Here is a 13,375-nt window from a genome sequence, read left to right on the forward strand (position 1 = left end):
AAGAAGAGTTGCCCTTACTGTCTAGATGAATGGTGATTTTTAAAATTTAGAATATTATATGACTTTATTTTTAAGAAAGGCTGATGGCAACCTACTAGGTTGATTTCACAATGTGCTAGGTCACAATCTACCTCCAGAAAAACCACTACTTAGCTGTCTTCTCCCTGGCTCTGACTCATGCTTGTTTTGTAACAGATGCTGCAATGTACAACAACTCTGGGGCCCTGCCCACCTCACCTGTGGCACCCACAACCTATGGTATGTGTGATTTCTAGTTATAAAAGTTAAAGTTGAAGAGGCCTTCTAGAGGATGAAGAAGGGTGGAAATTTGCAAGAGCCTGACTGTCTGTGTAGGAGGCTTTATACCAGCTGGCTTTGGATGAAGGGGTTTCTGGAAAGGGAGGCTCCGAAGTAAAGGGCCCAAACTCACTCTCCTCACTGCTGGTTCATGTGACTCTTCAGCTAAAGCAGAGTCTGGAGTTGTTCCAATTGCTTCATGGAAGTTTGGGTAGCTTGGAACAGAAACAAGGAAAGGGATATTTCTAGGTAAGACCCATAGTGGGGATCTCAATGAATGGATGGAAGTCCATTAAACAAAATGGTAGTCTCTCTAATTGGAGATATATGCTAAAGTGTATCCAGGGCTTCAGATGGTCACTGGCCATACGAGTCAGCAATCTGGGAAACACATATGATCAAGTGTCTCCAAAGGGACTCTTCACCTATTTTTCATGAAGTGTGATTATGAGCCAGTAGATCTAGGCTGTGGTAATAAAGGAACAAAATTTGGGGACCAAAGGAAAACGTCTCCATTATCCAGTCTGATACATGTGGAGGAGGAGGCTATGGTCCCAAGGAGGAGGTGTGTATAATGGAGGAGCAAAGTCATACCAGAGTAGCAAGACCGAAACTAAGCAGAAGTGTTAAGGTGGCATCTTGCAGAATTATCCTGAAGGAAAAGGTTCTACCTTTCTGTCTCTGGCCCAGTACCTCATGCTTTTCCTTGCCCCGTGAGATGATGGTGTTCTCCATCTTTCTCTTCCTGGTCGCAGATCCAATGCTTAAAGTCGATGACAGCAATACCCGGATCCTGATTGGCTGCTTGGTAGCCATCATCTTCATCCTCCTGGCCATCATTGTCATCATCCTCTGGAGACAGTTCTGGCAGAAAATGCTGGAGAAGGTGAGGAAGTGCAGAGCAGTCATGGGATAGGAACCTGCTCCATTTGCCTTGCCTAAGCCATTGTTACCCCAGGAGAAAAGGCAAACTGTAAGAACTTATAAATGCTTAGAGTGTTAACCGAGGCCACTGAGAAGCCTGGGAGTGGTGAAGCTTGGTGCTGAAGGGAGTCAGAAAAGAATAAGCTAAGTCCATTTTCTCATGTTTGGAATGGGGATTTTGGAACCTACCTAGAAAACCCAGAAAACTCTTCCTAATACATTGAATCTCAACTCAAGCATCTCCCTTGAAGGTTTTGATCCACTGGGTTTGGAGGGGAGTGCAGGCATCTGTATTTTTTAAAAAAATTAACAGATGCACAACTGCTACCTACCTAAAATTTCTGATAATGCTGTTCCTTTTTTTCTGTTATTTACACACGTGCATGTGTGGTGCAGAAAAACATTTAGCCTCATTAATATCCAAGCCAAGTTTTTCATAGTCCTATTTCTACTTCTTTATGTACTTGTAAGTTATGCTTATGCCTCCTTCTGGGTCCCTCCTCAGATTTGCTTTGTCCAATCTAACTTATTTGAATAAGATTTTACACATTTGTCTAACATTTGACAACCTGCAAGGCCTTTTTTCATGTGTATTATTTTACTTGAACCTCATTGAATAACAGTGAGCTGGGCCTAGTAGTTATATTTAACTCTTTTTCTGTTGAGAAAATGTGATTTGCTCAAGATCATACAACTGATATCCTATTTTCTATGCTCATTCCAATTGTCAGTCTTGAAATTTGTCAACTTCCAAATATATATATCCCAGCAAAGATGGAATATCTATGACTTTTCTTGGTTTCTTAGGCTAGATAGCAATTCTCTGGGCACTTCTGCTAAGTATCTGATGCTCTTGGGGTCTGCTGATGAATAAGCGTTTCTATAGTTGGCCATGGACATCTTCACTGATCAATGAGTTCAAATGGATGTGGACTGAGAGGTTATAAAAGCTCTGAGCTGTGAGGCAATTCAAGACCATTCTTCTAGAATGCCAGAACACACTAGGTGTCTAAATTCAGAGTGAGGGGCAACAAAGGGTGCTGGTGGTAGTAGAAGCTGGTGGACTGCAGGTTCATGGGATGGCTTGAAGCTGAGGTGTGTCTTATTGAGTATTTTGTTATGACTGCGTTTTAACTGGGAAGAGGGAATCTGTGTTCTATACTCTATGAACTATTTTTCTCTTTATTGGAGCCAGAATTTGCCACACTTCTCTCGGTCTTTCTTGGGAGTCTAATGGGAATATGTCCACGGACTGGAAGAGGAGTGTTGGATTGGAGACCCTTCAAGTAAAAGGGAGAGCAACAATTTTGCCCTGAAATATTTAACTTGGTCCTTCAAGAAATTCTTTCTACCCTGTATATCCTAGTAAGACAACTCCAGATGCTCTGGAATGACGCAGGACTTTTTCCTGGTGACAGATTTGTGTGTATGTTTTGTGTCTGTGTGTGTGTATAAAACCCTTAAGCATACACATGTATTCCAAGAAACATTATTCAAAATAGCTTTAGACTAACCATTATTTGTAGGATCCTTTTGGCAGTGTCCTTAACATTTTTTCTTTGAGAGAGCTAACCCATTGTTATTGAGTACCTACTATGTGCTGGGTTCCATGCACATGTATTGGGGGTGTTACTGCAATAAAGGACTTTTCAGTCCAGGGGATGAAGCAGACATCTAAGTCTCTCCATTGAGCACCCAAAGTGTGTTTGTTGGAGTGGGACATTTTACGTGTTCAAATCCAAATAGTCACATGTATTCATTTTCCTTTGGAAGGAACAGGCAGGTCACATTGGATAGGATGCCAAAACAATTTGTTATTTTATTCTTTTTCTTCTTTTATTGGGTGTAATTCACCTCAGTATCCCCAGGGATTTCCTTTCCCATTTTATAGCCATTTTATTTTTGGTTAGTAAAAATGCAGGATTGAGGGCATATTACCCTAATCTACAGTGCCAGAGTGATCAGGTAGACTACTGACCCATCATGTTACAGCACATTTGTTGAGTGAATGAGCATTTTAATGTGTCTACACAAAATCAAACCAATTAAGGGATAGGTCTGCAAAAACCCACTACTTAATAGAACATTGAAAACTCTGCAGGATTGAGATCTTTGATTGGCTACTGATAGGTTCTCATAGTGTCATGTAAATAATGCTTATACATGCTTCAATGAAAGTTAATGAATGTTGGTAGCACAGAAGTTAGGGGGTCAATGAAGGATTATTCTAAGTTTCTACGACCCAGGCATTTGTGGAGCCAGACTGCATCCCTGTCACTTGTGCTTGCAGAGTTGAAGAGTAATAGAGAGGTATTTCACCTGAGTGGAAGAGCTGGGTCTCAGAAGAGGAGGAAGCCATGATCCCCTTTGTGCTAACATGCCTTCCCCATCCTTCTCATTCAGGCTTCCCGGAGGATGCTGGATGATGAAATGACAGTCAGCCTTTCTCTGCCCAGTGAGTCCAGCATGTTCAACAACAACCGCTCCTCATCGCCAAGTGAGCAGGAGTCCAATTCCACTTACGATCGCATCTTTCCCCTTCGCCCTGACTACCAGGAGCCATCGAGGCTGATACGAAAACTCCCAGAGTTTGCTCCAGGGGAGGAAGAGTCAGGTGAGGATGACACAGTGGCAGAGAATGAAGGGAGATGTCATGACAGGCACTATGAAGGTGTGACACTTGGCTCCTACTCAACCAAATCTGGTTTTCTTTTTTTTTTTTTTAAAGGTTTTATTTATTTATTTGAGACAGAGAGAATGAGAGACAGAGAGCATGAGAGGGAGGAGGGTCAGAGGGAGAAGCAGACTCCCTGCCGAGCAGGGAGCCCGATGCGGGACTCGATCCAGGCACTCCAGGATCATGACCTGAGCTGAAGGCAGTCGCTTAACCAACTGAGCCACCCAGGCGCCCCTCAAATCTGGTTTTCATCGAGAGAAGTCCACATTTCCCTGAGAAGTCCACACTGTCTTTCTAGATTGATCTACCATGGCTCCTACCCTAATCTGAGTGCTTCTCAGTTGTTTAATCACATAGTAGGTGTTTAAAGGGACCCTCAGGTCAGAAGAGAAAGAAAATAAATAAAGGGTGTCACTAAAGTGTTAACACCAGAAGAACCTAAGCAGTCCAACTAGTCTGGTCTCCTCATTTTCCATAGGAAGAAGATGAGGAGGCCCAGATAGGCTATTCACCCAATACCAAACATCATTAGCAGTAAATTCAGGACTAGCATTTCACCTGGAGAAAATAAATTAATGAAGCTAAAGACATCCTGGAATTCCCAGTTTTCTAGCCCTCAAGATAACTGAGTTTATCAAATTTTTGTTTATTTCTCTTTGGTGGAAATTTATTAGAAGAATATAAGATCTTTTATGACAGCAAATATTTCTTGCCTTTCTTCAAGAAAAGCATTGCTTTCGTAAAGCAGTGCCAATTGATTCACATCCAGTGTTTTTCAAAAAAGTGGGGCAGAATGACATCAGAAGGGACTCTGGGGTCATCACTGAGGCTCAGAGCAGCTTTTCCAGAAGGTCAGCAACTGAAGAGTGACCAAAGTCAGTAGAAGAACTTGTGTTCAGGGGAGAGCCAGATGGAGAAGTAGACAGGACTGACTGGGAGCGCATAGGCTTTTCAAGGGCTCTTCTCAAAGGAAGAGAGGAAACTCACATGTATTTATCACTCAGTGGATAGCAAACATTGAAGGAGCACATTGAACTCAGGGAATTTTACAGAGATAGCGAGAATAAAGGATGTAAACTAATTTATTTCCTAGGCTGAACTAAAGTAATTTACCTATTTTCTAAAGTCTTAAAACATTTCCCCTCTCATATTTTAATTTTTTTAAGGAAGGATGTATCTTAAACTAGATCATCAGAAAGTTATTTAATCCCTAAAATAGGTTATTAAATCAATGACGGTGTCTTAAAATTATAGAAATACGCGATTAAGTCTTCCAACTTCCTGCCCTTATATAACATAAACTGTCCTCTAGCTTCACCACAATTCCCCTAAGATTAGCCAAGGAGGTTGTTAATGATCACGTAGTTTAAGAAGAAGAAGAGAGAAAATGATGTTCCACATTCCGAAGGCCACAAGAAAGGGTCTCTAGAGGGACCCTTCTCTGAGTGAGAATGGCATGGAGTAGCATAGGCTGTCTTCAGGGCATTCCTGACCTTCCTCTCAGATTTTCTTCCTGGAAGGATCTCCAAAGATGCCCCTTGGAGTCGGGCTCATTGCGGGTGTCTTCCCAGGCTGCAGTGGCGTTGTGAAGCCGGCCCAGACCAGCGGGCCCGAGGGAGCACCCCACTACGCAGAGGCTGACATTGTGAACCTGCAGGGGGTGACTGGAGGCAACACCTACTCAGTGCCTGCTGTTACCATGGACCTGCTTTCAGGGAAAGATGTGGCTGTGGAAGAGTTCCCCAGGAAACTCCTAACGTTCAAGGAGAAGCTGGGAGAAGGCCAGTTCGGGGAGGTGAGTTGAATCTTTTTTGGGGGTCTCCAGTTCTTGGTATCCCAAAGATAGTGGTTGAATAAAAATAGCCAGGAGAGCAGAAAAGTGCCCCTTCCAAAGTGGATTCATACCAGAATGTCTCCTTCACTCATCTCTCCTTTCCTTGCCCTCTAGAAGGCTGGGATTGGGTCCACCTCATCTTTGTGAAAGAGCTCACAAAGCTTCCTGGGTCTTCTGATTTCTGTATAGTTTTTAAAGCCAGCAAGTCACTAGACTTCAGATATCCTGAAAAACATTCAGTATTTTCAAATTTTTTTACAATAGGTTACAGAGGGTGGGGACCCGTAAGATGTGATCATCTTTGATAAACTGTCCAAGAACATCCTGCTACTTGATAGCCACTTTGTTTTCCTCTTTTCCATGGGAGTTATGTGTAAAGTGGTCAAAAACAACCTCGCCCCTGACTTGAGTCCCAGACTCAGCCACGAGGGAATGAATTGCCAACTGAGATAAGGAGGAGCACTCTTCCCAGTCGCCCTCCAACAGTGACTTTGCACTCTTACATCAGTCACGTGAACCTTCTGAGAATCCAAAGCCATGATTTAAGTGGCAACAGGAGCCCTTCAACGGTGCCATCTGAACACCAGATGAGATAGAAGAACGTGTTCTTGGTTTTCAGTGTGGGTGGTATGCTTTGCCCTTGGGTAGGTTTGGTGTTGGTGGAAGAGTTCATGGCATCTGTTTGTGATGTCATATGTACTCATCCTGTCCCCGGGGTTGAAAACACAGGCTCATTATTCTGTTACTAATACATAGGGGTTACTTATAATGCTAATGCCATACTAAGGGATTACCTTAGAGAAGAAATGTTTTGTATGAACCAGTAACTAAACTTCCTTGAATCAAAATGGGAGCATTTATGCCGAGTGACATTTTATAGTGGACTGTACTGGAGTAAAATGCTATGTTGTAGATTCATTCACAAATTTAGCATTCCAATCAATGTATGTTTCTTTTATAAAGTAGTAACATGTCATATTAGCTGGGTAATTTACCCCCGTTTGTCTCGGCTATTTGAATTAAAGGTATGTTACATGTATCTTAATAGTCTTTTGATGATTTTGCTTGAGTTGTAAGAGTTAGCTTATCTCCAGGAAATGCCCAGCAAGAGTACTGAGCCATCTTCCGGAGAAATGATGATGCTGAGACTAGATGACTTTTGTCTAGGTTCATCTCTGTGAAGTGGAGGGGATGGAAAAATTCAAAGATAAAGATTTTGCCCTAGATGTCAGTGCCAACCAGCCTGTCCTGGTGGCCGTGAAAATGCTTCGAGCAGATGCCAACAAGAATGCCAGGTCTGTGGTCTGCATTTTGAATTTTCCTTTATGTATTTCACCTTCAGGATCAGGAATACTTCTAGAAACCTTTGAGCAATTTTTTTTCTTTTGAGATGGGAAGGTCTGTGAGCTGCCTCACCTTTCACTGTTGTGCTCTCTTTTTCTGATGGGCCTGCAGGCCTCATCTCTCTTCTCTATCTCTGGCAAATGCAGGTGTCCACTTTCCATTGAATTAGCGGGTTGACTTCTGAACTCCCTTTGCACAGAGCCTGAATATGTGCTCCTTTGACCATGATGAACAGGCGTACTCCCGAATGTCATTACCGCCTCTTGGCTGACTTCCACGTTCACACACAACTTTCTTGCTAAGTCTCCTCCCTTCTCCTTTATTCCTTTTACTTTCTCATTCCTTTGTTTTCTCTTTTATGCTCCTTTTCTTCTATGTCCAGCAACCCCCAAAATGAGAAGCTACCTCTACTTGGAAAAGTATCCATGGACCTCAAAGCAAAAGGATCCTACAGTCCTTTAGCAGTGTCCCAAACTGGCTAATAGTCTCTTGGATCCTTTTCTACGTAAATTGCGTAGAATAGGATCTACGGAATTCTACATAAATTCTACGTAAGTTTCCAGCCATACTCCATTGTCTGACAGCCTTTCCATTACAGTAATGGTGAGTTAATCCTCACCCAGAGAGGCATGCTGGTTGAAAGCTGGTTGTCTGTGTCTCAGAAAAGTCTGCACATCTGGGTAACGTATGTGTTTTCCCATTTGTGTTGACTTGATTTGTCTCACTGATATCCAAAGTGAGAGAAAGCTTATTAGTCCTCTTCCCCAAATTATTGGAAATGCCAAGAATTTCATTAAGAGTTTCATTAAAAGTCTTGCAAAAACTAATGATGTATTGTATGGTGACTAACATAATATAATATTTTAATAACATTTAAAAAATTAATTAATTAATTAATTAAAAAAAGTCTTACAGTAGACAGGATGTGAAGAAGAAAGAAAGGTGAGGGAACAGAACTGGAATTTTAACTGTGAGAACCTCAATCTTAAAGACATTAGTATGCATGAAAAATGACATCTTCTGGGTCCCTTAGAGAGAGGGAATATTCTTAATATTAACCTTAGCACACAATTGGAGAGAGTAGCAAGAAGAAAAAAAAAGATAGGATATAACAAAGCCTTTGCCCATTGTTTTGGTTGGTGAGGTTTGGTGTCCCTCCACCTGTGCCCACTGCAATTTAGCAGTGAAGGATGGCCTAGACTCTGGTCTCCACAAGCTGTGGAAACCCCTGGTTTTGAGTGGAGGGGGAATGAAAGAGGGGGTGTGTCACATCAGGACTGCATTGATTTCAAAGGTTTTATATTGACACAGTATGACTCCCAGTCCAGGGTTCTTAGAAAACTCACGGGGATTCATAACTCATCTGCTCTGATAGTTTTAAGAATGTGGGCTGGTGGTCTCACTGACCCAAATATTATTCCTGGGCAGGTGAGAGCACATTTTGAGACTCAAGGGTGGGGTACTAAAACAGTTCCAGTCTTGGTCAAGTGAGTACTGTTTTTGAAATGACTCCACATTACTACCATGAGCTTTAAACAGCTCTGTTTTGAACAGGTTGCTCAGTGTGTGTTATGAGTGACTGCTGGAGTGTCCTGTACTACAAACAGCCAGTATGAGAAAAATAAAGACTTACCAGACAAACCAAAGGATCATTATTCACTTTATAAAAGATTTCTTTGCTTTATTAGTAGAGTGAGTCCATGGCTTTTAAAAAGGTAAATACCCCAGTGCACTTAAGATATGATTTCCAGGGAAAGATTTCATTTTGCAGACTAGCTTTTAGCAGCATATATTTGATTCGGCAAATGGTAATCACTTTCTATGTGGTGAGCCTTTCGTTGGATTCTAGGGATGCAAATGTGAGCAGGTCATGGTTCGTGTTCTCAAAAAGATTATAGTTGCATAAGGGTGCATACTATTCCGGGATGTATAGAATAAGATAGTTTCTAGGTACGAACTTCTCTGTCCTCTCAAAGGTTATCCCAAGGGAAACAAGCCTTGGGATAATGGGTAGGACTAGGCTTTGCTGTGTCTTCTTCCCCCTCATGTCTCTAACCCTGGCAACCTCTGGGTTTACCTATGTCTGTGTCCTCCAAAGGAATGATTTTCTTAAGGAGATAAAGATCATGTCCCGGCTCAAGGACCCAAACATCATCCGCCTCTTAGCCGTGTGCATCACCGACGACCCTCTGTGCATGATCACTGAGTACATGGAGAATGGAGATCTCAATCAGTTTCTTTCCCGCCATGAGCCCCCCAGTTCTGCCTCCAGCAACGCACCCACTGTCAGGTAAATAAGCCAGGTCTCCCATCTCTTCCCTGTGTTCATGAGATTAACCTGGGCTCTGAAGATGGGGAGCAGCGAATGTTAAAGTTCCTCAGTGTTCTGGCATGGCGGGGAGGCTAGTACGCAGGAAATAATGGTGCCGCTGCCTTTTGGGACAAAGCAAAGAGATTCACTGGGAACAGAGAAGGGATGTTGAGGTTGAAACTCCAGTTCGTTGGTACCACCTGCAGAAAGCGTTCCTCTCACGGCTTCCTCTTCCCATAGACCACTTTCTTCTTTTTTATTCCCTCAGTTATGCCAGCCTGAAGTTTATGGCTACCCAGATTGCCTCCGGCATGAAGTACCTTTCCTCCCTTAATTTTGTCCACCGAGATCTGGCCACACGAAACTGCTTAGTGGGTAAGAACTATACCATCAAGATAGCCGACTTCGGAATGAGCAGAAATCTGTACAGTGGTGACTACTACCGGATCCAGGGCCGGGCAGTGCTCCCCATCCGCTGGATGTCTTGGGAGAGCATCTTGCTGGTGAGCTCCTCACGGGTTTTGTTTGTTTGTTTGTTTGTTTAAGATTTTATGTATTTCTTTGAGAGAGAGAACAGAGTGAGAGAGAGAGAGGAAGCATGAGTGGGGGGAGGGGCAGAGGGAGAGGGAGAAGCAGACTCCCTGCTGAGCAAGGAGCCCGATGCCGGGCTCGATCCCAGGACCCCGGGATCATGACCTGAGCCGAAGGCAGATGCCTCACCAACTGAGCCACCCAGGAATCCCAGAGTTCCTCACGTTTTTAAGCCCTGTCTTGGCAACTGACGTGTAGGCAGGTGCACGTGGCCCATAGGGACAAACCTGAGACAGTAGGAAGCAAACAACAGATGCTGATATTTTCTCTGACTTGAGATAATTTGCTTGGTGTATTAATTATTATTATTTTTTAACACTTGCCTATTTCTGCTGATAAAATGTAACACTCTCACTACAGGAAATTTGGGGAAAAGGTTAAAAATGCACCTATCATCATAAGGGATTTAGGACCATTTTTTTTCTCTCTACCCTTTTCGACCTACTGATTGGTCTTCATTAATCTAGGATATTAAAAACCTTATCACTTAAATGATATCCACACAAAATATTTTTCTTCTGTATTAACTTCATAACCATGTTTCTAATGAAGTATTTAGACTGATGTCTATATGTTTATTTTAATGATTTTCACTGTTTACTTTTTATTTTAAGTTCATCATTCTTTGCTTTATAATTTTTATTCAATTCTTGGTATTCTGGACCACAAGCAAATAATTTTTTTCCAAATGTCTCTCTTGGAGGTATATTTTCTGACCATGCATGTTTGAGACATTTTATTGTTGATTTTACACCACTTGGCTGATTTATGGAATTATTAGACTTTAAACATTTACTTCCTACAATGCTGTGTACATGTAATTTTGTCTTTTGTCATTTAGTATTGCAGAGAAAAGCCTGAGAGCAATCTAGCTTTGTTCATTTATAGTTGATCTGTTTATCTCTTGTTCATATTCTTAAAGGATTCATTAATTAAATTTGAAATGAAAAAATATATATAGTCATTCCCTTTCTCTCACCCAGATAACCATTATTAGTATTTTGGCATATTTCCTTTGAGGGTTGTTTTCTATACACACATTTCTGTGTATGTGTATATGAGTGTATATGCAGTAGTCTCCCCCTTATTTGCAGGGGATATGTTCCAGGACCCCCAGTGGATGCCTAAAACTGCAGACAGCTCTGAACCCTATACATGCTATGTTTTTTTCCCATACATACATATCTATGATAAAGGTATAATATATATATTTTAATATTTTAATATAGAAATCAGGCACAGTAAGAGATTAAAAACAGTAACTAATAATAAAATAGAACCATCATAACAATATACTGTCAAAGGTATGTAAGTGTGGTTTCTCTCTCTCTCCAAAATATTGCACTGCACTCACCCTTCCTTTTGTGGCGATAAAAGATGCCTACATGACGAGGTGGGGGGGGTGCATTGCAAGGCACTGTGATGTAGCGTTAGGCTACTACTGACCTTCTGATGATCCATCAGAAGGCGGATGCTCTGCTTCTGGACCACTGTTGACTGTGGGTAACTGAAATCGTGGAAAGGGGGACTGCGGATAAGGGGGACTGCTGGGTACAGATAATTACATTCCATAACCAGGACGATGCTATGCGCATATAATTCTGTATCACTAGCATTTCCTACATCATTAAATATTCTTCAAAAACATGGTTTTAATGGCTGTGTAATATTCCAGTGTATGTATCTATCCAATAATTTAATAACATCTCTGCAATTTGATATGTAAGTGCTTTCCAGTTTCCCACGATTACGACTGATGCTGTGATATACCCCAGTTTACATAAATCCTCACAAGGATCTTTATCACCTCTGTATGTGAAGCACATATTTTACCCGTCTCTAATGTGATTAGTGAGCATTGGTCCCATTAAAGGTATTGTATAGTGTTGTGAAAGAGGATTAGTGCGAGATTCACAGGATCCTGTTCTATATCTCGGTTTTTTCATTACTCATGGCCTTACTCTCTAGGTGATTTTAGTAAACCTCCCTTGTCTCACTTTTCTGATCTGAAAAAATAAGGATGAATAACATCATGTACTTGAGCGTTGTATTTATTGAGTAGGAAATGTGCACAATTTTATGCATGCCGATTACACCTGAATCCCATTGCTGTCACATGCTGGTCTGCCCTTTCAAGACTGTGACTTTCACTGACCTGGGAAGTAAGAGTCCTGGATTCTCCCAGGGACCTCTCCTGCCACTTAAACTAGATTCCTCTACCTCTAACGTAAAAATGATTGCCTTTTCCCATTCTTATTTGGCCATTCCCACGGGCATTTTCCCAAGGCTGCCCTCCGGCCTGAAGTTTGAGCTTCTGACACTCAGTGGGAGGAGAGTCAGATAGCTTATGGCTGCACCTCTTTCAGCCCTGGGATCTCATCTGCAGGAGAAGCGGACCTAAGCTGAGAACAGGAGGGCGAGACAGTGGCCTGCAGCTTGATGTCAGAACAACTTGACTTTGTCGTTTTAGATTCTCCATACACAAAGGATGGCACTTTTACTGTTCCTTGCCCTGGGTAGTGGAAGGGGGTAAGCAGGTCACGTGGATCTTATCTGCTCTTGTCACTCATAGGCTATTCCGTTTTCCTCTTCTTTTCCTTGCATAAACAGGGCAAATTCACGACAGCGAGTGACGTGTGGGCCTTTGGGGTGACTCTGTGGGAGACATTCACCTTTTGCCAGGAGCAGCCCTATTCCCAGCTGTCAGATGAGCAGGTCATCGAGAATACTGGAGAGTTCTTCCGAGACCAAGGGAGGCAGGTGAGAACTCCTGGGGATGGCCAGGTCTGGATCTGGGTGCTTCAGAAGGTGAGAGGAAGAAAGTCCTGACTTAGCAGGTTAGCCTGAGCTGGGATGGGCCACCTGGATGGCAGTCTTTGGTCACTAATTATCCAGATAATGTGAAAGACCGAGAGGTATCCCGATTCCTGCCCGGCCAGCCCTACACTCTGCTTTATCCATATGGCAACCCATGGTCATTGGAGGATATGAGGGGTTAGTTTCATCAGGAAATAAAATCCTCTCTCTCTCGTGTTTGCTCTATTTCTTGATCTAGACTGTGTGGTTTGTCCTCCTGGTTGAAATATATACAAACAAAAATAGAAGTTTTCAAGTGAATAAGGGATTTATTGGCAGTAGTTAATTTGGTTTGGACTAAATATTTAGCAATGTTTCTAGATTTATATGCCCAGAGATGATCAGGTGCATCCTGGACTGTGGCCTCTCAGAACTTAGGAAAAGCTGGATCCCCATGCTGACAAGGATCCCAATTCCCAGTCAGGATAGTCTAAGATTTCTTTGGCTGGCTCAGTTTGTAAAGTCCCTGTGAGATGTAGGATTTAGGGCTTGTTGATGTGGCTGGGGCACTGAATCTCCCGAGTGGCCGGCCACAGCGCCC

General features: G+C 42.4%; 1 protein-coding gene across 2 annotated transcripts in view; it reads left to right on the forward strand.

Moving 5' to 3' along the window:
* Positions 1-13,375, forward strand: part of DDR2 (discoidin domain receptor tyrosine kinase 2) — a 152,227-nt gene that overhangs the window by 130,722 nt on the left and 8,130 nt on the right. For both annotated transcript variants that reach the window (XM_045876802.3, XM_064593831.1), the window contains 8 exons: positions 196-258; positions 1,053-1,183; positions 3,625-3,835; positions 5,470-5,693; positions 6,900-7,027; positions 9,175-9,366; positions 9,656-9,890; positions 12,589-12,738. In XM_045876802.3, the coding sequence (XP_045732758.1) occupies positions 196-258; positions 1,053-1,183; positions 3,625-3,835; positions 5,470-5,693; positions 6,900-7,027; positions 9,175-9,366; positions 9,656-9,890; positions 12,589-12,738 (1,334 nt within the window). The remainder of the gene's footprint in view (positions 1-195; positions 259-1,052; positions 1,184-3,624; positions 3,836-5,469; positions 5,694-6,899; positions 7,028-9,174; positions 9,367-9,655; positions 9,891-12,588; positions 12,739-13,375) is intronic.

The sequence above is a fragment of the Mirounga angustirostris genome, unplaced genomic scaffold (assembly GCF_029215605.1).
Source record: "Mirounga angustirostris isolate CCGP_5_RB_7025 unplaced genomic scaffold, mMirAng1.0.hap1 SCAF_6, whole genome shotgun sequence".
NCBI lineage: Eukaryota > Metazoa > Chordata > Mammalia > Carnivora > Phocidae > Mirounga > Mirounga angustirostris.